This window comes from Syzygium oleosum, unplaced genomic scaffold (assembly GCF_021117445.2).
Source record: "Syzygium oleosum isolate NSW1041296 unplaced genomic scaffold, Sole_v2.1 Sole_v2.03, whole genome shotgun sequence".
In the NCBI taxonomy this organism is placed as follows: domain Eukaryota; kingdom Viridiplantae; phylum Streptophyta; class Magnoliopsida; order Myrtales; family Myrtaceae; genus Syzygium; species Syzygium oleosum.
Window position 1 is genome coordinate 20562656 of NW_026607487.1, and position 25819 is coordinate 20588474.

Consider the following 25819-nt stretch of genomic DNA (forward strand, 5'->3'; position numbering starts at 1 on the left):
AGATTAATCTAATTTCCCCAATTCTCTCTTGCCTTCTATCAATAAGTGATTGGTCCCATTTGAACCGGACCGGATCGGAGTGTGGACTAGGTCCAGTCTGGTCCACGGTCCTAAGACTAGCCGGTCCGATCCTCGATCCTAGAAACTGAGAACCGGTCCTCCCGGTCCGGTTCCCGATTCTTTAGTTGGACCGAATCGGATCGGGAACCGCTCACCCCTAGTCAATTTTATAAATTTTCAAAAAATTAGAGGTTAAAATGTAAATTTATAAAAAATTAAAAAAAGAAAAAAAGAAAAGGGTGAAAGAAAACCCTAGTCTTCCGTTCTTATCTTCACAGTGCCTTCACTTGCACTATGTTCTCTCTCCCCCTCTCGATTCGCGATTTCTCTTCTTCGCTTGAACCAACAACGTCCGCCGAGAGGAGAAGGCCTTGAAGAGAAACACCGATTGCATCTACTTCTTTCACCATTTCTCATCTTCTTCCTTCGCATCCTCCAAGCTCCAAACCACCGAATCCCCACCCTCAAACCCTGAACCCACCACCACCCTCCTCCATTTCACGGACCAAGAACCCCTCTTGCAGACAGCTCCTCCTCTCCCTCCCGGCGCGCCATCGTTTTTTTTATTACTTAATTTTCCAAGACAAGAAGTAAATTATAGGCTTTTTGTTATTATTTATTTATTTGTGGATTTAAATCAAATTTAAAAATATTAATTTATTATATATAAAAATATATATTTAATATACAACGTATTCTGACGTGTCGAAATTTTTTTTTTTAAACGACGTGTCGCGTTGCGTCTCGTGTCGTATCGCATGTCGATTTCAATACTACATAAGTCCATGAGACGCAATGATTACTGTGCCTTGCATAAACTCTTTATATTGATTTTCTTTGTTTGTAAATTGATGACATGGCCGGACTTACATTATAGATGCAATGTAAAACGTGATATGTGTTTTCAAACGGGTCAACTCAACACTCAATCAATCAAATTTAATTGAAAGACTTACGCCAGATTTTTTTTTTTTTAAAAAAAAGAAGGGTAGAGGGATGATTTTCATTTTCAGGCAAAGTTACATGGATGATCACCCAAATGGTTCGCAACACGAAAGGTGATCTTGACGGTCAACTCACTATTTAAAAGTGTCGAACCAAATCGAAGTCTATTAAATAGTTGTCGAAGGCGATAATGAAGGTTTAAACATTCTTTTAACTTGTTTTGCCCCTCCTTCATAATGGAAATCGTATGTATACGTAGAAACGAATGGATGATGAACCCGTGACAAAGCACGACATGACGCGGACTCTATGCAATTTTCTCCCCTCGCAGCGGGCTTTTCCGTCATTTGTCGCTCCGGCGGTACCCTGCCCTAACCTCCATGTGGAGTTATAATACCCTCCTTCCTACCAGCTACCACCATACGTACTTGACAGCACAGCTCTGTAAGCGTAAGGTGCAAGTCGAAGCAGCTTTCTTCACTTCCTATGACGCTCTTCGACCAGGATCCAGTTGCCATGGGATCGAAACCCACCTCGGTCTGCCACGTCGTGGCCTTGCCTTACCCCGGCCGAGGCCACATCAACCCCATGATGAACCTCTGCAAGCTCTTGGCCTCCAAGAAGCCCGACATCCTCATCACCTTCGTCGTCACGGAGGAGTGGCTCGGCTTCATCGGCCCCGAGCCGAAGCCGGCTAACGTTCGCTTCGCCGCCGTCCCCAACGTCATACCGTCGGAGCTCCATCGAGCCAAGAACTTCCCTGCCTTCCTCGAAGCCGTGTTCACGAGGCTGGAAGCTCCGGTGGAGCAGCTGCTGGACAGGCTGGAGCTCCCGGTGGAGGCTATCGTGGCGGACACGTACATGCTGTGGGCGGTGCGGGTCGGCAAGCGGAGGAACATCCCGGTGGCTACGCTTTGGACTATGTCGATCTCGGTGTTTGCGGTGTTCCATCATTTCGAGATGCTGAAGCAGAAGGGCCATTTTCCGGTTGACTTGTCAGGTGCGCATTGATATCGGAGAAACGTATGTTGGATGCCAATGATCTTAGTGCCTTAGCTAATGTGATTAATTCATGCGTCCACGTGTTACCAAAAAAAGGTCCAAAACATATTAATTCAGTCCTACGATTTGTCAGTGCAATTATTCCTGTCAATTTGACCTGAAATTGGTACTATAGACGTGAGTCATTCTGCTGGCATGATAGACGTTGATGTATATAATTTATAAAAAAGAATTTCTAACTTTTTTTGAAAATGATTTTTTTCTTTTCTAATTTTTTTTCATTGCGGCTGCCGAGGGCTTGCAGACTCTCACCGGATTTTGGGAGAGGCCTTTGCGACCTCGCCGACCGCAAGCGATAACGTACAAAAAATTCAGAAAAATTTTAAAAAAATTAAAAAAATTATCGACATCGGGGTTGGCTGACGTCATCGTCAACAATGTCATGTCAAAATTGATCAAAATGACTATATTAGTAAGTCGTCAAAAAATTTAAGATTCAATTAATCAAATTAAAAATTTCATGACTTAATTGACATTCGTACAATAATTAAAACTTTTTTGGGTAATTTTTTCCGTTATCATGATTAATATGTGGTGCTTTCGAGCACCCGCGTCAGCCTTGACACAACCCAGGTTAATTAGAGAAGAATTGCCTTTCAATGCGCGTATATGGTGTGATTATACAGAGATTAGTTCTGTGCAAAAGGGTAATCTTCTAAATTGACGGTGGGCTATCGCTCATGCAATTGGTTGTTTCGACTGATCTGTTGTCCATGGCCCAGGAAAACGAAATCTCCTCACCATTCTTCTTGGATTGATTTCTATGGCCATGTAGAGGCCCGGGAAGATCGCTTTCCCTCCATAATTGCGAGCTTAAATGTTCCACCAACTTGTGCTCCGGAGGACTCGGCCACCAAACTACGTGCTGTATCCTCCTCTGGTGCTCGAGTCCACAGCTTTAGCCCGATGATTGTGGTCTAGATTCGTCGATGGAGGAAGAACATTTAATCGAGAGGCAAAAATGACGGGGATAAGTGATTGAAGAGAGAATGTTTGCCGTCTTTTGCTTCTCAATCATCCGATTGTAACGGCCGGAACAATCTGGATCGAAACAACTTTGGGTTGTTAGACGTTGCGATCGAGTCTTCCATTTCGCTCTCTTTCACCAAATTGATACAAGTTGCTGATAGCGACAAAAGGATACGTTATGTTATGGGTGCCAATATCAATCGAAGTTAAAAGATTTGATACCACGGAAGAGTTTGAGGACTAGTGCAGAAACAAGATGATCCAATTTAGTTTTCTGAGGAAACCCACAAAATCGTTTAACGAGTATAGCTCATAGTAACCTCGTACCGAAAGTGAAGTGCGTTGAAACAGAAGCTATACGCAGGATAGAGGTCACTTTTTCTTAATTCTTGAATGGGAAACCAGTAATTGGATTCGCCCGTTTTCTCTCTTTGTTTGTGTGTTGGCAGAGCGAGGAGAAGAGGAAGTGGACTACATTCCAGGAGTCGCCAAGACCCGCCTCGCAGATCTTCCTACCATCTTCCACGGAAATGGGCGCCAGGTGTTGGGCGGAGCACTGGAATGCATCGCCTGGGCCTCCAAGGCCGACTACTTCCTCTCCACCTCCTTCTACGAGCTCGAATTCCCTGTCCTGGACGCCCTCCAATCTCAATCTCAATCTCAACTATCTGCGCCCGTCTATTGCGTCGGCCCCACCATCCCCTTCTTCGACGGGGACGGAGACGGAGACGCGGCTTATCTCCGATGGCTCGACTCTCAGCCCAGAGGGTCGGTCCTGTACATCTCTCTCGGGAGCTTCCTCTCGGTCTCCAAGGTTCAGATGGAGGAGATGGTGGCCGGGGTGCGGGACAGCGGAGTGCGGTTCCTGTGGGTGGCGCGCGGGGAAACGTCACTGATCGGGAAAGCATGCGAGGAGGACATGGGCCTGGTGGTGCCCTGGTGCGAGCAGCTGAAGGTGTTGTGCCACCCTTCGGTAGGCGGGTTCTGGACCCACAGTGGGTGGAATTCCACGCTGGAAGCCATCTACGCTGGGGTCCCCATGCTGACGTGCCCCATATTCTGGGACCAAGTCCCCAACAGCAAGCAGATCACGGAGGACTGGAAGATCGGGTTGAGGGTTAAGAAGGAAGAAGAAGAAGGCGGCGGCGGCGGCGGCGGGGGCAATGAGAATTTGGTCACCCGGCAAGAAATTGCACGGCTCGTGAGAAAGCTGATGGATGTGGAAAGTGACGAGGGGAGAGAAATGAGGAAGAGAGCTAGAGAGCTGAGAGAGGCATGTAGACGGGCGGTTGCCAAAGACGGATCGTCGGATCGGAATTTGGATGCCTTCATCAGTGATATTTCAAGGGCCGAATGAATCCGATTGCGGGATTCGATATGGTGGGGTTGAGTTTGCTTTGTATTTCCGAACAACCATTTCATTTTGTTCAATCAAACACTGCTCCCTCTCCTTTCTCTTCGGCACTTGAAAGAACCAAAAAATGAAGATAAGTGGCAGACTCACCGAGTCGCAAACAATGAGAGGGACTCTTTTGGCCTCTAGTGCAACATAGGTGCCCCGTGGTGACTGCTTTCGATTTTAAAAATGTCAATAATTTGCTGTATCAAGTTGGTAATGCTTCTTTCGGTCAAAAAAATAAAGTTTGGCAATGCTTGACCATAAAAAAAAGTTGGTAATGGGACACCATATCCCTTATGCTCTGGTCATTATAGATCGCTTTAGTGAGAAAACCCTTCTTCTTCCACAGCTCCTTCAACACACCAAAGCTCTTTCTTCCTTTCTTTCCTTTTCTTGGACATGGATGCGGATGAGCTTCAACGTCAGCCATGCCACATAGTGGCGATGCCTTTTCCTGGGAGAGGCCACGTCAATCCCATGATGAACCTCTGTAAGATCCTAGTTTCCTCCAGAAGCAGGCAACACCCTCCCCTTATCATCACCTTCGTTGTCACGGAAGAGTGGCTAGGCTTCATCGGCTCCCACCCTAAGCCCAATAACATCCGCTTCGCCACCATCCCCAACGTTGTGCCCTCCGAGCGGCTCAAAGCAGCCGATTTCCCTGGCTTCTACGAAGCCGTCATGACGAAGATGGAAGCTCCATTTGAGCAGCTCCTGGACCGGCTTCATCCTCCCGTGACCGCGTTCTTGGCTGACGTCGAGCTGCTCTGGGGAGTCGGTGTGGGTAATCGCAGGAATATACCGGTAGCCTCGCTCTGGACCATGTCTGCTTCCGTGTTTTCCATGTTCCATCATTTTGACTCGATCCTGCAAAACAGTCATTTTCCGGTGAATTTGTCTGGTGAGTCGATGCTCACCAAATAGCGCTGATATCTCTTAAACAATGGAATCGGGGTGGTCAACAGGGGACACAGAGCAGAGAGCAATAAGATATTTTCTCACTGTGCATGCAATGTTTTTGTCCGTTCAGACTTCAGTGTCACTGGAAAGTGTAAAAGGCTTATGCATATGCAGGAAAAAAGGGTTATTGTTGGATTATATTCGTTTGTCCTGATGATGTGTTGAATTGATAATCCTACATATCTTGAAGAAGTTCACTAAAATTGGTTTGTTTTAATTTTTCGAATTGTCTAAATGAGTCAAGTCAACCACCTAAAATTGGTTTCTTTTTGGTATCTCTGATATTTCTCTTTGTTGCAACATACTACCGAAACACAAAGCCTTTAGCGAAACAAGCAAGCTTTCCCTTTTGAGTTCTCTCGATTTTTAACCAGCTTAAATAAAGGCTTTGAGCTTTAGAATCTTGCATATTGCGTGCCATATACAATTGATTCAGTGAGTATTCATTTTTCAACTGTAACTTAAATGATTCTACCTACTGATGTGCTAGAGCATGGAGCGCAGCGCGTGGAATACATTCCAGGGATTTCTCCCACGAGTGTGGTGGATCTCCCCACTAGGGCCGATCCACGAGTCCTAGAGCGAGCTGTGGAATGTGTTTCGCAGGTGTCAAAAGCACAATATCTGTTATTTACTTCTCTGTATGAGCTTGAACCTCGAGTCATGGATGCTTTAGAAGCAGAGTTCTCTTTCCCCATCTTGCCTGTTGGTCCAACAATACCGTTTTTAGACATTAGCAGCAACCATTTAACAAGATCTGATAATGTTCCTGACCATCTAAGTTGGCTGGACTCCCAACCCGAAAGATCAGTCTTGTACATCTCATTGGGAAGTTTCCTGTCAGTTTCAATGGACCAAATGGATGAAATAGTGGCTGCGATGAACGAGAGCGGTATTGGCTACTTATTAGTGGCCCGTGGAGAGACTTCGAGGTTAAACCCAAAATGTGGGGAGAGAGGATTTGTCGTGCCTTGGTGTGATCAGTTGAGGGTGTTGTGCCATCCTTCTGTGGGAGGGTTCTGGACGCATTGTGGGTGGAATTCAACACTCGAGGCTGTATTTGCTGGCGTCCCAATGCTCACTTTTCCAATATTTCTAGATCAACCTTCCAATAGCAAGCAAATAGTTGAAGATTGGAAGACAGGGTGGAGGGTGAAGAACCAAGCGGATGCTGATGAACTTTTGACAAGGGGAAAGATTCGAGAGCTTGTGCAGCGATTTATGGATCTTGAAAGCAGCAAGGGAAAAGAAATCAGGAAAAGAGCAACAGAACTTGAAGAAATTTGTCAGAGAGCAATTACAGAAGGAGGATCATCTAACAGGAACCTTGATGCTTTCATCCGACATATATCACAGGGCAATAGCCGGTAATCATAAAAGGTATCTCGTATGTTCTCAGGTGAATGGAAACTATTCTAATTGTTAGAGCGAGGAGCAGCTCTATCCTGGCAAGTAGTTTTCCCATGCATATGAAGATAACTGGAATGAGTGTCCATCCCTAACTCATTGGAATTGACAGATTACAGCTTTTTATGTACATTGTACGTTTATCCATTACCTTTTCAATCGAGCTAGACATTGCATTCTAAACTACTTACTGTCATAAGGTGGTGGATTTTGCTTTCACCAAACTAAATGATTTTCTATGATAAAACACCTGCCCAGGTTCCTTCACTGGGTTCAGCACCATCCTAATAAGCAACACGAAGCTCTAGCGTTCTTGAATATGCCGGGAAGTCCAGATGAGTACGACTTATTTGCTTTTTGTCCAAGATTTCGATGCTTGCCTCCAGAAGTAAAGACTCTGAAGTGTAAGTTGGAGTTTACAAGTACAAAACATGCGAGAGCGCACGCATAGCAATTGCAAGTTTTTACTCTGAATAGCAGCTAAAACCACGATGTAGGCTGCTGGGAGTGTGGACTAGTTTGGGGCACAATTTCATGAAAAAGCAAAAACTAAATCCGGTCCTTGTTTACCCCTGGAAGCAGGGTTAGCTAGTTCATTTCGTTTGTCTCTTATGAAGAAAGATATTACATCCTGACAACTCTAAAGCTTCGCTGATAAGAGTTGCATCGGTTGAAGAGGAAGACAATTGGCGCGGGAACTCGCGGGAAGAAGTTCCCAGGAAAATGCACGTGTTCAGTCTAGAAGACGATGATAATACAACTTGAACTAGTAAACGGGACGGAGTTTGTGGCCAAGTTTTAGTCGGGATTGAAAGTCGATTTCTCTTTAGTCAAAAGACTAGAAAGGTATGTGAGCGGTGTAGCAATAATGAGTACCCTGTATGCCCCAGTCCGTGTGGATACCGACTCCTGTGACAAGTGTCGTGCTGATGCGACAACACAGGCCGAAATCTAACTCAATGAGGATGCCATCAACAAATCAAACTCGACTCTCTTTCCTTTTGGCATCTTATCTTTATCAAAAAAGTCCGAACCATTTTTAGGTCTCGAGGGAGGACGGGAGGAGTTACTTGGCAGTCAGTAACGAGGAGAAAACGACCAGGATCCTTTTGGCTGCAATAAAGATGTGATTGAAAGATCCTTATTCTTGGCAATTCCAGGTTAAAGATGAGGATAAGGATCTTTCTCAAACTTTGTGACTATTCTAAGATTCGGTGTCATTCCTGGTCACGAGGTGATGTTTTATGCTCTGTTTTGGGGAAAGAACTAGAAATGTTATCGTCCTCCCAAGTCGGCGACGTTACTGCTTCGTTTCTTCCATGACCCACCTCGCGATCTCTATGGCCACAACAGACGCCTCTATGCTCTCTCCCTCCGCCGCCTGATTATCGCTCCGAAATGGAGACATCCGCCCACGACGGCCTCCGCTTCTGGCAATTCATGATCGCCGGTTCCATCGCCGGCTCCGTCGAGCATATGGCCATGTTCCCTGTCGACACCGTCAAGACGCAAATGCAAGCCATGGGCTCTCGCCCCGCCAAATCCGTTCCCGTCGGAGTAGCACGCTCGCTCCGATCCATTTTGAAGTCGGACGGTCCGATGGGCCTCTACAGGGGCATAGCCGCCATGGGCCTCGGCGCCGGCCCCGCTCATGCCGTCTACTTCTCCGTCTACGAAGTCTGCAAGAAGTTCTTCTCCGGCGGTGACCCGCGCAGCTCGGCCGCCCACGCCGTTTCCGGAGTGTGCGCGACGGTGGCGAGCGACGCGGTCCTCACGCCGATGGACATGGTGAAGCAGAGGCTGCAGTTGAGGGACAGTCCTTATAAAGGGGTGTGGGATTGCGTGAGGAGGGTTCTGAAGGAGGAAGGCGTCAGGGCTTTCTATGCCTCGTATAGGACCACGGTGGTCATGAATGCTCCGTTCACCGCCGTGTATTTCGCGACGTATGAGGCGGCGAAAAGGGCTTTGACGGAGGTCTCTCCAGAGAATGCGAATGATGAGCGGTGGGTGGTTCATGCCACTGCTGGCGCGGCTGCCGGGGCGGCAGCGGCGGCCGTCACCACTCCGCTCGATGTGGTCAAGACTCAATTGCAATGTCAGGTACAGCATGATACACGAAAAGAATTTTATTCATATATTTACCAGATAGTTGAATGCGGTTCTTAACCTTCCGATACGAATGGGGTCGAGATTGTCAAATTTCAGAAGGATATATTCTCGTTTGTTTGCCCGAGAGATAGTAGAACAGTCGTAACACAGAAGACACCTGCGAAAATATTTATCTCGAAAGTTCTATTTCAAAGCACATACTACTTTGTTAATGATTCGAAACTATTTGCTTAAATTACTAAGACACTCTTACTGTCATTCTCAGACTGTCGGATAGATTACGGGGCTCCTGCTGCTACAGTGTTTAGCACTCAGATTGTTCTTCTTTACTGTCCTTTGTGTCTGGCTCCAACCATGATCGTGTGGTGTTAATATGAATACTGCATGCAACAGACACATGATATAATTATCCTCCCATGTCCAGCATCTCAGCCTTGAGCTTGGTAGGAGCTAAGTATTGCTAAACCATGTATCTTGTTGTCAACCCTCTCGAGAAAGAAGTTGGGTGTTGCTTGATTCTACCTTTGCTGAGCAATCAGCAGGAGCACCTATTTTTGCACTACATAAAGTTCACGGTATTTTAGCATCACAAATTATGCACTTAGGCCAGTCTTTCTAAACGCACGTTCCCTTTGTTTTCAGTCGTTTGGTCATTGTAGCCGAAGGCCTAGATTTTAATCTGCACCAACAGTGAGCGCGGATATGTGCTGATCTTTCCCTGCTTCTGTGTTCAGTGGGTAACATGCTGTTTGCTATTGCTGTGCTTTTATTGGTAAACATGCCCGGTTGATGAGTTGTTTTAAGTGCGTCTGAGTTGCGGTTTGTGGCCAAATTCTAATCTTTGTAACGGCTTTCATGTGGGGTAGGGCGTCTGCGGTTGTGACCGGTTCAAGTCCACTTCAATCGGAGATGTTATTGAGTCGATAGTGAAGAAGGACGGATACAGAGGGCTCGTGAGAGGATGGATTCCGCGAATGCTTTTCCATGCTCCTGCTGCCGCAATATGCTGGTCTACATACGAAGCCTCAAAAGGCTTCTTCCAAGAGCTTAACAACCGCAGAGATAACGATGCAGTCACTTGAAAACTAGAAGCGAATGGTTAACATTGTTTTTCCAGTAGCATCGTACTACCGCTGCCTTTTCCCATTGAACAGAGAGAAGGATAAGTACAGTGCCTGTGTGGATTGAGGTCGAGAAAAAGAGAGCAGATTCGGCCCCTAGTTTAGCAAGAGGTGACTGTGCTATTGTTGTTCTCGTAATATCAGCATGAGCATTTGATACTTGCGATTAATGTTGTTGAGTAACTCCATTGCACATACCTTGTTTCTGTTGAGATTTTGGAAAGTAGACCTTACGTTTGATTCGTACCGGAAATGTTACTCTTCCCTGCTCTCTTTTCAGCGAGACGTTTTGGTAACTCACGTGAGCAGGTCTTAGAGGACAACGACCCAACACACTGATACGGTGACTTGCACTCCGTGCAAGACTTAAAACACAATGGAGAAGTCTGATTGTTTGATCATTAGTGGGGTAAAATAGAGGTCGGGCACAACCCCTAGGATCTAAGCTTGAAATAATGCGAGCGAGTCTCCAACGGAGAGATTCTAGTGCCTACATGCTTTCAGGGTCAGTCCCAAATTCGTATTCAATGAAAATTTTTTGTAACGGTAAACTTTCAGCCAAAAGCACCAGTGGTCTAGTGGTAGAATAGTACCCTGCCACGGTACAGACCCGGGTTCGATTCCCGGCTGGTGCATTTTCTTTTTATGTCCTCGTCCGTCGTCGCTTCCGTTGCATTTTACGGGGCGAGGAGACCCTTCGGTCATTCGTCTGCGTTGCGAACTCCCCCCCGGTGCACGACGGCAAAGAGCAACCCCGCAGATCTCCAACAACTCAAAACGCCATGAACGCCGTGCCCTTTTCATCTCCCGATCATAATATGGATGGTACTGTTTTCGATCGTCGCTCTCTTTTCCTAATTTTGAGTTCCTTCATTCATCGTCTCTCGATTTGCAGACAACGGCCCCGGAAGCGACACGGACTCGAATCCCGACGAGCCCGCGGAGTATTACCAGCCGATCTCCGCCGTCGATGACGCCAGTTCCGAATCGGACTCCTCCGCCGATCTCCCACAGCGTCTCCCCAACGGCTACTGCGTGGACAACGGGGTGTCGTCGCTCAGCGTGAACGACAGCTTCGAGCTGAAAAGCAGCGAAGAAGATGAGGCCGACGACGACGAGGAGGAGGTAGCGGAGGAAGAGGAAGAAGAGAGAGCGAGGGAGGCTTATGATGCAGCGATGCGCAGAGCGTTCAGGGACGATGAGACCCGGAGGAATGCGCCGCTGACGCCTCACGCCGCCACGAGAGTGATGGAAGCCATGCGCGGGGTGTCGTTTGGTGGACTGGCTCCCGATTGGGCCCAGAGCGTGCCCGAGGATCAGTGGATCGAGCGTCTCCAGAGGCTCCGGCAGCCACCGCACGCCTCCGATTGACGGAAGTAAGGGGAATTCCGTATGTGCTATGGAGGTTAGGATATATTCTTGTCTCGAGTGATTAGTGATTTGATGCGCGGCTGAATGCCCAAAAGTTGTTTGAGGAATTGCCCGAGAGACCATGAGATTGGATGGACAGCGCAAGGTTTTTCTCCATTCAGCATTCATTTCCATAGTACTGTCGAACATACTGTTCTTGAATGAACCGGAGTGCACATTCGAGTTTTAGCCTAATTCATGGCTCGATTGAGAGAGATCGTTCCACCTCTCACTTAAATGGCTTCTTTTCTTGTTTTTTCTGGAACATTTGCTGCTCCATAGAGCATGCAAGTGCCTCCTCTAGTATTGTAAGTACTGAGATTTGTTAGCATTACATATTCCAATTTACAAATTTCTATGTGTATTACGCCCAGACAATCCTCCATATATTGAATGCACACGGGATAGTTCTTCCCGCTCAGTAGAAAAATTTGTCCTGAAGAATCATTACTTACATTAAACAAGATCACCCTATGAGAGCTGCTCTTGTCGTAAATATCCACCACCAAAGAATATGATTCATCTCTGTGTGTGAAACCGGCTTCGGCATTGAATACTGCAATTGTGTTGCCATATAACTCACTGAAGAGCGTGTGACTGTTGGTGGTGAGGAATACGAATTCAGTACGATTCGAGTCAGATTCTTGCTACCACCATCAAGCTCATCACCTGAATCAGTGTCGATTGTAGGCTGAATAAGCTCCTGGGAAAGAAAGTTTGGTTATGCATGGGAGAAAAAACAGAAACCAATAACATTGCTTCTAAAATGGTCGAGAAGAAGGCTCCAAGTGAAATGAAGATGAAGATGAAGATGAAGAAGACACTGAAATAGTACTCCTGTAGGTGGAGGATCCGTAACCTCCAGGCGCTTCACATTTTATTGATGCAGACTTGTTTTTGTAGTTTTTGCCTAGCATTGAGGATTTAGCAGACAAAGCTGTTGCCTATTTATTAAACACTTGCACCAAGTTCCACTATGCATATACGCTCATGATGGAAACACCATACGCCATGTCAATTCCGAAAAACTGCTCTGGGAAAGCCAATAACAGAGTGAAGAACAGAGCTCTCGGTGTCATACCCTGTTGCTACACTGCTTGTCTATGTGTAGTCTACCACATGAAGCTCACTAAGCATGTCCCTTCTTCCCTTTATCGCTCTTGCTTTCCCATCCACAATCTCCAGAACCTGAAGAACAGGAGTTAAGAAGCAAATCCCATCAGTGTCGCTTCTCCTTTGCCTCGACTGAAACTGAATCTCTCGAGGAGGAACGTGCACCATTAGGCAAAATTCAAGTGCAAATTTAATCTGCCGCGAAGGACCTTTTAAACACTGTAGAAAGACCACTTTACCTCAGGTCTTGAATTAAGAACTCCGCTTGACATCCCAACATCAATCCTCCATATGCTACGGTTGTATTTACTGCGATTCATACCCGACAGGATATCAAAGAGTACAAAATTACTTAATATTCAACAAAGCAAAACTGAAAATGTTTGAGACAGGTGTTTCGCACTTCACGGGCAAGCTGTATAGTCTCTTACCAATTTACTCCAGCAGTTTGAGGAGTATGCCCCACTACCATTGCCTTGGCATCCACAGCTTGCAAAGTCTCTTCAAGAATAGATTGTATCTGGGGAATCACATTGTTGCCTTTTGTTAGCATAAAAGTTTACAAGTATTCACAAACCATACAGAAATTCATGATAGAGGAACGATCAAGAGGCCGCTTGAGTTTACATGAAAAGCAGAAACCAAAACAATCGTCAGAAAAGAACTTCCTGCTTTGAAACCATACTCATTGTGTTTCCGTGTATGGTTGAAAGATAAACAAGAATAGAACAATTTCCCAAACCAGATGATTAGTAAGATGAAGAATTTGAAGCTGTTATAAGCTCTTGCCTGACTGATTTGATAATCGTCAAGATCTGATACATCTCTCGAGTACAAGCGGCTCCAGACAACACTATCATATCCCCGCGTGGCAATGAAAGGGAGTTGAGGACCAAGATCACTTTCAGAGAGACCTCTCATCCAGTTAGATACTTGAAAGTTCATCCTTTCAATACCATAGGCAACTAGCAAAACACCAACACTTCCGTCAGGCATCCCAGGCTAAATTGCAGCAACAATCTGGACATGATATGGAGAAATTCCACTAGACTTTATTCAAGAGTAGAAAGTCTTTACCATGGTGAGGAAGGAGGCCACCATGACAAAAGACCCAATCGTTGACCCTGAGAACAACAGCATGCCGTGCCAACTCACATGCCAATGGACCGCCAGGTCGCAGTAAGACTGATCTGGCAATAACCCCCTTCTGCCTCTGTCCTAAATTTCCATATAACCGTGCATAAATCCAAATATCACAATAACAAAGGCCAAAAGTACAATACCAAGAACTTCTAGAAAGATATTGGCCGTTGATAACTTCAGCAAAACTTGTGATGCCTTAGGCAATAGAGCAAGCTCTAGAGATGGTATTTAAAGCTTAATACATATCTTCTTTAAAGTTAATATGTCTTGATCGGAGGTCTTTAGTATAGATGTCATTAAGCAGTTTTACTTTCCAAAGTTGCAAAGCATTGTTTCAGTCAAAAAAATATCACTACCTTCACTAAATTCCATGAGTCCCAATAATTTTGAGATGTCTTCTGGTCTTGCCTCCACTTTTCAGACTCAGCAACCCAACAAGGAAAAGCTTCTTCCCATTCATATCCATAGCTAACCAAATAGTCCAGGAAGCCTGCACACTCTTCGAATGCGCCAGTTTCAACATATCTGAAGTCTCCTTCTACATTCATGGTCTCGTGATTCCCATTGATCTAAGATAATTAGCAAACATCAAAATACAGGACTGTCGAGAAGAATATATGATGTCTGGCATATTTTTATTAGTGATCTGCAAATATCTGGACAGTTTTCAGGATTTTAAGGATGCATGTAATGTGATGATATCACTATGGGCAGATGCACACTAAAACATGGCGAAGTGTGTTGTTTCTGAGAAGTGCCTGAAAGTGCTTCCATTTTCAGCAACACAAACCTGAAAAACGGCTCCACCTTCTTCTTGTGCCTGTTTATCCATGGAACGCAACAAGGATAAGATGGCTATTTCGTCATCTCCTCGATCAAGTATGTCTCCCAGCTGAACCAAAACCTAAAGCATGGGCCAAATGTTGATTTATCAGATAATTAAAAGCTCGTATCGAAAGCCTTCTCATGAATCAGCTATTAAACTGAATCACGATGAATCGCTAGATCAAATCTCTTTAGTTCATATTCACAGAATCTATTAGAATAAGGCATACCGTTTCTTTACCAGTCCATATGTCTTGACCATCGGAACTCAAGACACCAGCCATCTGAAATGCACGTCTCGCCTTTTCAAGATCGCCATGTAGATCCCCAACTACATAAACAGACAGAGATATAACTTAAACTTAAAGCGCAGGGTCTTCTTTTAGGTTACACGGTTGAAATATAAATCCCGTCACAATTCATATATCAGCTTTCCTCAGAACAGGTCCATTATAACTGGTGTGTCCCTTAAAATAGGTGGAAGGATCAATCAAGTGAGGCAAAATCAACTTTAAACCTATCTGTATTACCCCAGCTAATCACCTTATAAGCAAAACTCCTGTCTCCCAAGTTTGAAAACAGCTCGGAAGAACAAATTGAGTGGACAGATGGTGCACTTCACCCATTAATGCACGCCAAAAGCTAAACAAAGTTGAATAGTAGTGTGCGGAGTGAGTACACGTATAATACTCGTTCGAATTGATGCAAAAAGGAAAAGTCAACAATGACTATACTAAAGCCTAAAGGAAGCCGTACTCACAATTCAGCTGCCAATCATGACAACAACAGGAAGCTAATGGGATTCAGAAATAACAAAAGCAACGAGCCTTTGAAGCTGAATTGAGTCCAACCGTATAACGAGGCCTAGTAGATGTCGCCCGGATAAAGAATACTGAGTAAAAGGGTTGGAGGGTGAAAAGAACGAACCGGCAACGATACGACGACCAGGAGCAGATACGAAAGTGGGGGGATTCCCCTTTACCACAATGGGCTTCAAGCTTCCAATGCTGCTGATGCTGTTGCTGTTGCTACTTTTTGGTGTAGCTGAACAAGAAGGAGAAGGGGGAGGAGAAGAAGACGAAGCAGAGGAAGCTTCTGTTAGCCTGCGAGAGTGTGGCGAGGGCAGCAAATTAAGACAGAGGGAAGCCATTGTTGTTGCTTATCCTTGTTCCTTTGGCCTCGGATAATGAACTATGAAGGCGCCTATCATCATATCAGAGACACGGGAGGAGAGAGAAACTGAAGGCACCCTTCTTTTTCCCTTTTTAGTTTTTTAGTTTCGTTTCTGGTTTTTATGGCCACCAGTGATTCGGGACGAGAGTTTCTGGCCGTGTAATTTTGCGTCTATATGTATTCGCGTCTTCATTTGGATCTTTCGTTTGTTTTTCTTGTTCTCTATTGCGGCTACACTGTACTTTGCGTATGTATTCGGATCTTCCTAGTGATTTTTTGAGTATCTACTTCGTCTCTCTCTCTCTTTTCTCTTTCCGTTTTCTCCTTTCCTTTCGGTTTATATTTTCGTAGGAATTTTTATTCCTTTTCTATATTCTTTTTCGGAATGATTAAAAAACTTCGTAAAGTTTGCACCCAATATCAAATACCGTTCTCACTTTTAAAACCTATGTTTGAAATACTGAGTTTTATAAACTTTCATCCTCGCAACCTCATTTATACACAAAAATTGTCATTTTCTAACTCTACTACCCAGCATGGCCGGCCGCCTCCTCCCCGCTTATCCCCTCGTTGTCCTTGACCATAGCCAACCTCAGACTCAAGGCCGTCGATGGTTGCCGTCTCGGACTGGTCCAAATCGAGGTTGGGCGACTTGACCTAGACCAAATCGAGCCTGGTCTCCCCGTGAGCAAGGAGATCGCAGGGCGAGCCCATCACAGTCGCGCTCGCTTGTGGCTAGTGCAAGTGCGGCCTCCCATGGTCACGAGTTGCAAGCTTCAGTTGACTCGAGCCACATTGTCAACTAAAAATTGATCACACAATTTCACAATTATTGACAACCTTGAGGGGAAAATCGTCTTTCCACGTATAGAATTATATTTTGCCCGCACATTTGCTGCGTAATTAAAAATTACCCCTTGATGTTTCGATAATTTTGTTGTATGCCTCTCGATCTTTCGAGATTCGTGGCAATCTTCCCTATTTAATAATTATAAAATCGAAAGAAATGAATCATAACTAAAAGAGATGAAAGAGAACTAAGAGAAGAAGCGTTGCTAAGGGGGACATTGAATTTTAAGCTTCGGATAACAATGTGATCGGGGTCGACGATAAGGGGGACGTGATTGGAAAACTTGACGGGGATTTATGCCAAAATTGAGATGATGAGGGGCAGGTTGCCACGACTCTAAAAATTTTGGGGCAGTAATTATTCCCAAGAAACATAACCACTAATAGCCCAACAAGAAGTTAACATTTGGGCAAGTGGCCCCATTTTTACTGCTATTAAGCAAAACTCGTCCACTTCATTTGCACATGTCCCTGTTTTACCTACTTTTCTTGATTGGCCATACCATTAGCAGCAAAACCCGCACCGTTTCACCCACTTTATATCGTAGTAGTGCTGTACAAGAGTGTGTTTTGCACACCGTTTTGCCAATTCGTGTAAATACAAACGAACTCAGCTGCAACTGGTCATTCATGCGGTGGATGAGCGAGTGGGTGAACATCTTAAACATGTCGAATTCACTGATGAAGGAAAGAAGGTGAAATTTCCGTAGCTTGCTGACAATAAACAGTATATATGTACTCTCCCGCAGGAGGTGGTGAATATTAGATAAACGAAATTTTAATATCGAAGCGCCTTCAAGTCAAAGCGAAGCTCACGGTTCATTGAACTGTCAAAAACATATGTAGATTCAAGTAAAATTCATCTACATTTGGAGCGCTACAACAGAAAGGGGAAGGGGGCGCATAGGGACAGATTCTTTTGGGGCATATGGGCCTCTCGGACGTCATTAAGAGGCCCTATGTCATTGCATGAGATTTCCATAACATCATGCTTTAGGTTGATTGGGTTGAATTTGACTAAGCCGAAGAGCTTCGAGCTCTTATAGCATCTTAAATTCTTTTGGAAAAGAATCGGGTGGATGGACTTAAGCCGATCGAGGAGTTTCATTACAAATTCTTCACTGTCCATCTCCAAGGAAGTAACCTTGCGAAACTGAAAGCAAGAGTGCTGAAACCATCGTCTAAGGATATACATGTGCTTATAAGAGCAAGAAAGGGTGCGAGAAAAATGCTAAAAGATTAGCTCTACTCTGAGATACATTAAAGCACCATTCACAAAAGGCATAAAGGAATCGCTAGAGGTTGTAGCGTCCTAGCATAACACGGAAATAAGTGAGCCTAATTTAAAGAAAACACTCTCAAAAGTCTTTCTTAGGCATGTATGACCACTGTGTCCGTGATTCTACAGTGACCACCATTTTCATCCCTTTTCCATTACCTCGGATGCCGGAGTATCACGCCTCGCGGAGGTTGTTCTTTCTTTAGCTTTTGAACCCCACCGACGACATCTGGGCTTAGCAACTGTTGGCTCGTATAGCAAAGTATCCACTTGAATTGACAGTTTGCTCAACTTGCTTCTGAACCACTTCTTTTTTATTTAGAGGCTGTCACTGATTGATTGTTGTTGACACCAAAAAATGATCAAATCCTTTTAAATGACATGATGACAACACAGAACATTTCGAATATCGATAAGAAGGCAGGAAGAGAAAGCTTATTGATAGAAACAAAATGTTAACGAACAACAACGTCGATATATAGAATGTCTAGCGATTGAGTTATCGGCAAGATGTTAGAGGCTAACAAGTTTGCCGATGATTATGAACATTGATGACCAAATGCTGTTATCAACATACGATGACAAATGATCGATGATTTATACTTTATAAATTTAACCAAATGTTAAAGACAAGACTAAAAGCTGGGAAGACATCAATAGTTCGCTGAAGAAACTACCATATGATTGTGGAAAGTATATCATGGAGCCTGAAATGAGCCCATCGATGGTTATGGAATTATAACCGCTCGTTGATAAGAAGAAACAGTTTCCAAGCATTATCAGGTTGACGAAAATCAAGGGCATTGCGGTTTTGATTTCAATTTTGAATATTAACCGTTTACAAACGGTTATGCTAAGTGCAGGCTATATAAGCCACGTCGAATAACTGTAAAAGGCCCCCGAACATTCTTAAACACAACTACGTACTTTTCAGGTTATCAATTCATCAATTTTCAACATTCAAAACTATCTTTCGCGTAGATCCAACTAGTGCAGCGTAGTGTAGATTACTCGTTACACTTACATATTCCTGTCCGAATTAGGGTGGGAAACGACCTACTTGGGAATTGATCACCCATAATCCGAACAGTAGGTATATGACCGGTTGGGTAATTTTCCCTATTTATCATACTTGTAGATGAAGCCGATCTTATCATGTAGGAGTACCTAATTTGAGATTGAGTTGCATAACCATGTGTGCACATTTTCTTTCGATCTATATTCTTTTTGTTGTGGAGAAATCGGGGGTACGGGAGGGTCTCACGAGTAGATCTCCGTCTCCCCAAATCCTTGGTGAGAGGGGGAATCGTGATGATAGCTTCAGTTGATCAATTTGATGCTAAGCCAACAACCTTGGATAAGATGGAAAAACCAATGGCTGTTCCCGGAAGCGCTGCTTTTACGACATGTCATGAAATGATTGGAGGTGCCCTTGACTTAAACTCCGGAAATGTCACAGCCTTCTCCCTCCGTTGTCGGGAATCCAAATACTCGGCATTAGCACTTGATTGGGGAAGAGCCAGATTTTTATTAGATGCTGTCTTTGGCAGTCTTTGCTTGTGCACAGTGTGAAACCACGAAGATTGATTTGTATAGATGTACATCGAGCGATTAATTTTGCCGATGTGATCTTAAATTTTCGTACAAAATTTTAATGTAATTTTTATTATCAATTTTGGCTTGAAAATGTTGACGTGGACGTCCTGTCCTTGCCGGCCGTCTGATGTGGCGCGATCATCGTATAAGTCGACAACGTTTTGCTTGTTTTTATTTTTTGTTTTTCTGATTTCTTTTTTTTCCTTTACTTTTTCTTCTTTTTTCTTTTTGTGGGTACAACTCAATCCTCATCTTCCTCATCCTTCGTTCCTGTAGTGTTCATCTCCAAGCCATCACTTCAAACTGGGTGAATTCCATAAAAAACTCTAAATTTTAGGTCAAGTCCCAAATCTATCTCGAATTTTATTTTATGTACAAAAAATCAGCAAATTTCGATTTATTTTAAAAAATATATCCCCATGATCCAATCCCAACTTGACGTGGCACTTTCACGTCGATAACAAATTGACATCAGCAAAATAATTGGGCGATAGGCACAGACCGACGTCGTATTTCCACTTTGATAACAAATCAAACCAAATAAAAATTGTTGAAATTCTCCAAAATAAACCATTATAGGGTATGCAAGTTAGGATGATAACAAATCGACCCCAAAAAACTTTTTTTAATTTAAAAAAAAACCTAATTTTTAGGTTCAGTCCAAATTTGCTTCGAACTTTTCTTTGTCTAAAAAAAAGCCCCATTGCTTTGTTGATGTGGATTTGTTATCGACGTGAAAGTGCCACGTCAAGTTAGAACTGGATCACGAGGGTATATTTTTGAAAATAAATTGAATTTTGGTGATTTTTTTAAACAAAATAAAATTCGGGGTAGATTTGGGACTAGACTTAAAGTTTGGGGTTTTTTCCAAGACAAAAAAAAGTTCGAGGCAGATTTAGGACTTGACCTAAAGTTTGGGATTTTTTCTTAGATAAAAAAAAAGGTCAGGGCAAATTTCGGACTTGACCTAAAGTTGGGGGTTTTTTAGGGAATTAGGCCCTTCAATCATGATCCAAACCTTGAGCCATTTATCGACAATCATCTCGGTCACGACGGCATGGAACTTGGAGCCCACACAACTCCGAAATCGCCGGATATTTCTCTTTGAATGTTGTAATTTACTTCGACTTGATTTTTACAGACAGTGAGGTGAGCAATGGGGAGGAGGGATTAGGGTTTGGGCGCATGAAGTGCGTGTGAGGTATAGGGAGGAAGAGGGTCGGGATCTCAAAGGGTGCCGGACGGCGGTGTGGGTGGCCTATTCTGACTTTGGACCTCTATTGATGAGGCATGAGCGCGAGGTTAACTAAACAACTTCGAAAAGTCTGATCTTGAATGTGTCGCCCCAAAACGTTACGTACAACACGTTATTTTTTGTTAAAACTATTATTATTATTATTATTATTATTGAGCATGCGAAATCACAACGCATGAGAAACATAAGTTTCTTTTTTTTTGGGGGGGGAGGGGGACACTTAAAGAAACGTAAGTTTGACAAGTTTGAATGGTTTACATATGCATTAAACTTCCCTCTTACAAGTATTAATACAAGTGTAAAAAGAAACAAAATACAACGCATTATGTCACGCCCCGAACCCCGCTATGGTCGTTATGATGCGACGACCCAGGACTCGTCGCCGACCCTTTTCTTTTTATCTTTTAATTACGCATGCGGAAACGATCACAACAATCCCCGGACAACAACAATAAACAGGGATAGTTAGGAAAATAATTCACAACAGTCAAACCACACTATTTTGATTTTCACTTGATTAACCCCTGGGAACATTCTTACAAGCCCACATCGGGCGCTACCACAAAAGCCAGCAAAAAGAGTAAAGGCTAGGGTTAATCTACTCCATCAACAAGATCGGCTTCCAGGCCTAACCCTCAAGGACCAACCAAAAACTGCGGTACTCCAAACCGCATAGGAAGCAACGACAAGCTAAGGTCCTGAAAAAGGTTTAACAACAACAAATGAGATAAAATCTCAATAAGTTAACGGCCTAAGCCCCGCTTAGGAGGCCAACTCGCACGGGGGTCCCTAAACAGGCGAAACGGCAACAACAACATCATTAACAACCACAGGCATCCTCACCTCGCCTTGGTACACACGTTGATGAAATGCATATGTCACATACTCGAAGCATTTAGATCAATTACTCATGCATCAATGCATCACAAGCGGGCGTGTCCCGATTATAAGATAGAATCCACTTGAGCACGTCCCATACCATGCCTAGCAGTTTCTACCACATAATCAGGCACTATGCATCACACGTATTCCAGTTATTACGCCCCCTCGGGGCCACCACACATCAAGCGATACGCAGCAAGATGGCGGTCTACCGGTAAAAACCGGGCTCCGTCCCGCCCCGTCGGGCACGGCTACGTCAAACGATCTACAGTAAGACGGCATTCCAATACGGCAACATCAAACGATCTACAGTAAGATGGTATCCCGTAAGGAGCATCGAGTCCGGCCTCGGGCCGCGACAAGGCATCCGGGGTATCGGCACTTCAGATAATCCCCAGACATCCGATAAATCGGGCATCGTCAAGCAATACACAGCAAGACGGTTCCAACGTGTGACCACACGAGCACACAAGCATTCCGGCCAATTATTATCTTCTCAATTAGCCCATGCATACATGAATCGTGCTCTCCTCGATGTCATACAATAATACCAAGTGGCCACACATGCAAACAGTCAATCAATTCTTGCAATCTTCGATATCAAACACGAATATTAACCACAAAGTATCACTAACATTACTTGGCATAACAGAATAAAATAATTTAATTCCAAAAGTCTCATAAATTTTCCACAGAAACTTTCGATCAAACAATTTGCCATAAAATCAATTTAATACGACAATACGCGGCAAAATCGCCAACATTCAAGCTAGAAATCATAATTTGAAATTATAAATTTTCCGAAATAACAATAAATTGAATTCGGAATTAATTAATTAATAATATCCGAAAATAATTTAATTTTCCAAAATGTCAAAATATTTCCTCGAATTGAAATCATTCAAATCATTTCCTAAATACGCCAACTTATACGGCGAAAACCAACATTGGTATCACAATTTGACGCTAGAAATTTTCCGAAAATAATAACATTTAATTTTCGGAAATTAATTTATTTAATAATAAAATAATAATATTTAATTCGGAATTAATTTATTAACAAATAAAATAATATTTAAATTCCGAAAATAATAACATTTCATATAATAATCAATAACAATAAACTAATCAATAACTTATACCCTAAACACAATTAATTAACCACTAACCCACAATTAACACAAACTAAACATAAATTAAAGGGTTAATACCACGAAAAACCCTAAACTAGTACACTTGTGACAGATTTACCCCAAACTATTTTTTTGACCATAAAAAACCCCAAACTGGTACATCTGTGACAATTTTATTCCGAACTATTTTTTTGACCATAAAAAACCCCAAACTGGTACATCTGTGACAATTTTATTCCGAACTATTTTTTTGACCACCAAAAATCCCAAACTGGTACACCTGTGACAATTTTACCCTGAACTATTTTTTTGACCACCAAAAACCCCAAACTGGTACACCTGTGACAATTTTACCCCGAACTAATTTTTTAATATTATTTTTTTTATTTTTCGAATTTTTTTAGTTTTTCTTTTCTTTTCTTTTTCCTTTCCTTTTCTCTTTTTTTTCCTTTATCTTCATTGGACCAACAATATTTTGTTATATTGTAATTGATACCACAATATCGTGACACGTAACATAAATGCTACATTTTGACCCAAAAAAAAAAACATAAACGCTAAATGAAAGACTTTCTTTTATATGCATGAATTTTCATGACAACCACTTTTTTCTACATTTAAATGTCTCACGTTTTATTTATTATATATTTCAAGTGATCATATTGATTTATGAATCGCCATGCACATATAATATCTCTCATCTTATATATAAAATATACTAATTTTGTAAATTAATCTGTTAAATTAAATTGGCAAGCAAGACGTATAGAAATTGTTGATTAGCTGTACTCTAAGCTTAGGTAACAAGCCTACGTTGGACCCCATCAGTTTGCCTATCCACTTGCACCCAAAAATAAGAAAGACACGACAACAATATAATGCCTTTTTCGCAAGACATTTAAATGTAAAAAAAAGTGGTTGGCATGAAAATTCATGCATATAAAAGAAAGTCTTTCATTTAGCGTTTATGTTTTTTTTTGGGTCAAAATGTAGCATTTATGTTACGTGTCACGTTATTGTGGTATCAATTACAATATAACAATCCATTGTTGGTCCAATGAAGATGAAGGAAAGAAAAAAAGAAAAGGAAAGGAAAGGAAAAAGAAAAGAAAACTAAAAAAATTCGAAAAATAAAAAAATTAATATTAAAAAATTAGTTCGGGGTAAAATTGTCACAGGTGTACCAGTTTGGGGTTTTTAGTGGTCAAAAAAATAGTTCGGGGTAAAATTGTCATAGATGTACCAGTTTGGGGTTTTTAGTGGTCAAAAAAATAGTTCGGGGTAAAATTGTCACAGATGTACCAGTTTGGGGTTTTTTATGATCAAAACAATAATTTGGGGTAAATCTGTCACAAGTGTACCAGTTCAGGATTTTTCGTGGTATTAACCCTAAATTAAACTACCCTAAGCAAGTTTAACGCCCTAAACACGGGATTAGGGATTAACTTACTCGGCTAACGCCGGCGATGACGCGAGGATGACGGCAGCGACGAGGGCGGTCCACAGTGATTTCCAGCTCGGCCCGGCGAGTGACGGACGGGCGACGAACGAGCGCGGCTGCTGTGGGTGCTGCTCCGGCGTGGCTTGGCTGTTCCCGACGACTGGGACAGCAGCGGCGACGGTCGGAGGTGGACGGCGACGCATGGCGAAGCTCAGCTGGACGGCGGTGGCGGGCGACGGAGGTGAGCGGAGCTTGACCGCGGCGGCTGGACAAGGCGGACACGGCTCAGTCGGGGTGACGAACGGCGTGACGACGGTCGAGGGTGGACGGCGGAGTCGGTCCCGGCAGCGAACGGAGCTGGGTAGGGCGAGCTCGGTCCGGCGAACGTCCGGGACGGCGGTGGTTCACGGCGGGGAGGAGCGGCGCTCGGCGGTGGAGGAAGAAAAGCGGGCGGACCGGCGAGGACACGACCCGAGCGTGGCTCGGTGGTCCGACGATGAGCGGTTTTGGGGTGACAGCGGCAGCGCAGCTCGACTAGGGCGGAGCCACGGTGGCGCGACGAGCGGCCGGTTCTGGCGAGGAGCGATCGGCGTGAACAGAAGCAAGAACAAGAAGCCAGAAGCGGACGCGAAAGGGATGAAGAAGAAGCAACGGCGAGGAGGAGGAAAAGAGAAGAAAAGGAAAAGAAAAAGAAAAGGAAAAAGAGAGGAAATGATGGGTTGGTGGGGAGTGTCAGGCGCATGGGAGGGGGGGGGGGGGGGGGAAGCCGGCGGGAAAAGAGGGGAGGAGAGAGAGAGAGAATGGTCAAATCGTATTCAAGTGCAATCCGACGGCCACAATTCAAATCTAAAAACGATTCGACGGTTCCCGAAAAATCCTAATTAATATTTTTAGGATTTAGCCAAAAGGGTGTTAATAAAAACACACTGCGAGGGTGGTCTACCAATCCAAATTCGCACCCGATCAAAAATTCACTTTTCACGTATCCCGGGTAATATCGAGATTGGCCACACTAATATCGATATCGTCCAATTAAATTCGTTCCGGAATTCCGAGAAATTCGACACCAAAATTTGGGCTCTAAATAACGGCCAAATTCGATCGAATGCGATTCTAGCGAAATCTCAATTTTAAAAACGATAACCGGGAGTGATCAGTTCCCGGGCGAGATTTTACTATAAGCACACTGACGAATTACACGTTTTATAAATCCCAAAAATAGGTCGAAATTCGGAATGTTGCACATTAACTCTAGAAAGAAGGTCGGGTCTTTGTCAATACTATCACATACTTATGCACCCAAAAACTAGCCTATACAAAGTCAAGTCATTACGCTATGGGTCGACAACCTCACCCATCGACATATCGCCGTCTCTATTGAAACCAAGAGGACCATCATAGCCTTTCAGCGGTCCAACTGGCTCGCCGTTGATATTAAAGTACTCGACAACAAATCAATGAGGGATCCACCATAGTATCCCTACGTCGATCCATACAACCAAGCTACTTAGTATAAACCGTCGCCGATTCAGTACTAACACATCTAGATATTCACAGTCAAAATTTACCAAGCTCTAAACCGCAATGATGGAGGGTGATCTATCCTACAAATCTGAAAAAAATAAAGGGTGAGTTAAAGCTCAATAAATAAAATCTCGAAGTCCAAGGTAGCATATCATCTTACTACT

General features: G+C 43.6%; 5 protein-coding genes and 1 non-coding gene across 11 annotated transcripts; 5 read left to right on the forward strand and 1 right to left on the reverse strand.

Annotated features, from left to right (window-relative positions):
- The first annotated feature begins 1416 nt into the window (after nucleotides 1-1416).
- LOC115683833 (UDP-glycosyltransferase 87A1-like) lies at nucleotides 1417-4500 on the forward strand. Its single transcript, XM_030608469.2, has 2 exons — nucleotides 1417-2005; nucleotides 3486-4500. The coding sequence occupies exons 1-2, from the start codon at nucleotides 1492-1494 to the stop codon at nucleotides 4391-4393; spliced, it is 1422 nt and encodes a 473-aa protein (XP_030464329.1). The 5' UTR covers nucleotides 1417-1491; the 3' UTR covers nucleotides 4394-4500.
- Nucleotides 4501-4625: 125 nt separating this feature from the next.
- LOC115683835 (UDP-glycosyltransferase 87A1-like) lies at nucleotides 4626-7361 on the forward strand. 2 transcript variants are annotated; one of them, XM_056309861.1, is made up of 3 exons: nucleotides 4626-5336; nucleotides 5886-6775; nucleotides 7061-7361. In XM_056309861.1, exons 1-2 carry the CDS (start codon nucleotides 4835-4837, stop codon nucleotides 6764-6766), a joined length of 1383 nt encoding a protein of 460 aa, XP_056165836.1. In that variant the 5' UTR covers nucleotides 4626-4834; the 3' UTR covers nucleotides 6767-6775; nucleotides 7061-7361. The 2 variants fall into 2 exon arrangements, with proteins under 2 accessions (XP_056165836.1, XP_030464330.1); XM_030608470.2 differs by lacking the exon at nucleotides 7061-7361 and having other exon boundaries at nucleotides 5886-6988.
- Nucleotides 7362-7741: 380 nt separating this feature from the next.
- Nucleotides 7742-10077, forward strand: LOC115683836 (uncharacterized). Of its 4 annotated transcripts, none has more exons than XR_008816156.1 (3): nucleotides 7742-8902; nucleotides 9554-9683; nucleotides 9778-9918. XR_008816156.1 is itself a non-coding variant. In XM_030608471.2 (2 exons), exons 1-2 carry the CDS (start codon nucleotides 8201-8203, stop codon nucleotides 9991-9993), a joined length of 918 nt encoding a protein of 305 aa, XP_030464331.1. In that variant the 5' UTR covers nucleotides 7801-8200; the 3' UTR covers nucleotides 9994-10077. The 4 variants fall into 4 exon arrangements, 1 of the variants encoding a protein (XP_030464331.1); XR_008816158.1 differs by having other exon boundaries at nucleotides 9554-9644; nucleotides 9778-9909; XR_008816157.1 differs by having other exon boundaries at nucleotides 9554-9648; nucleotides 9778-9906.
- Nucleotides 10078-10596: 519 nt separating this feature from the next.
- TRNAG-GCC (transfer RNA glycine (anticodon GCC)) lies at nucleotides 10597-10667 on the forward strand. Its single transcript has one exon. It is a non-coding gene; the product is annotated as a tRNA-Gly (tRNA).
- A 54-nt stretch (nucleotides 10668-10721) lies between these two features.
- On the forward strand, nucleotides 10722-11637 carry LOC115683906 (uncharacterized). Its single transcript, XM_030608555.2, has 2 exons — nucleotides 10722-10857; nucleotides 10928-11637. Exons 1-2 carry the CDS (start codon nucleotides 10815-10817, stop codon nucleotides 11401-11403), a joined length of 519 nt encoding a protein of 172 aa, XP_030464415.1. The 5' UTR covers nucleotides 10722-10814; the 3' UTR covers nucleotides 11404-11637.
- Nucleotides 11638-11804: 167 nt separating this feature from the next.
- Nucleotides 11805-15795, reverse strand: LOC115683904 (shewanella-like protein phosphatase 1). 2 transcript variants are annotated; one of them, XM_030608553.2, is made up of 10 exons: nucleotides 15451-15795; nucleotides 14754-14854; nucleotides 14489-14602; nucleotides 14055-14267; nucleotides 13633-13768; nucleotides 13345-13520; nucleotides 12987-13075; nucleotides 12795-12864; nucleotides 12524-12630; nucleotides 11805-12111 (listed from the first exon to the last, which is right to left on the reverse strand). In XM_030608553.2, exons 1-9 carry the CDS (start codon nucleotides 15671-15673, stop codon nucleotides 12544-12546), a joined length of 1209 nt encoding a protein of 402 aa, XP_030464413.1. In that variant the 5' UTR covers nucleotides 15674-15795; the 3' UTR covers nucleotides 11805-12111; nucleotides 12524-12543. The 2 variants fall into 2 exon arrangements, with proteins under 2 accessions (XP_030464413.1, XP_030464414.1); XM_030608554.2 differs by having other exon boundaries at nucleotides 11805-12145.
- Between the last annotated feature and the right edge of the window lie 10024 nt (nucleotides 15796-25819).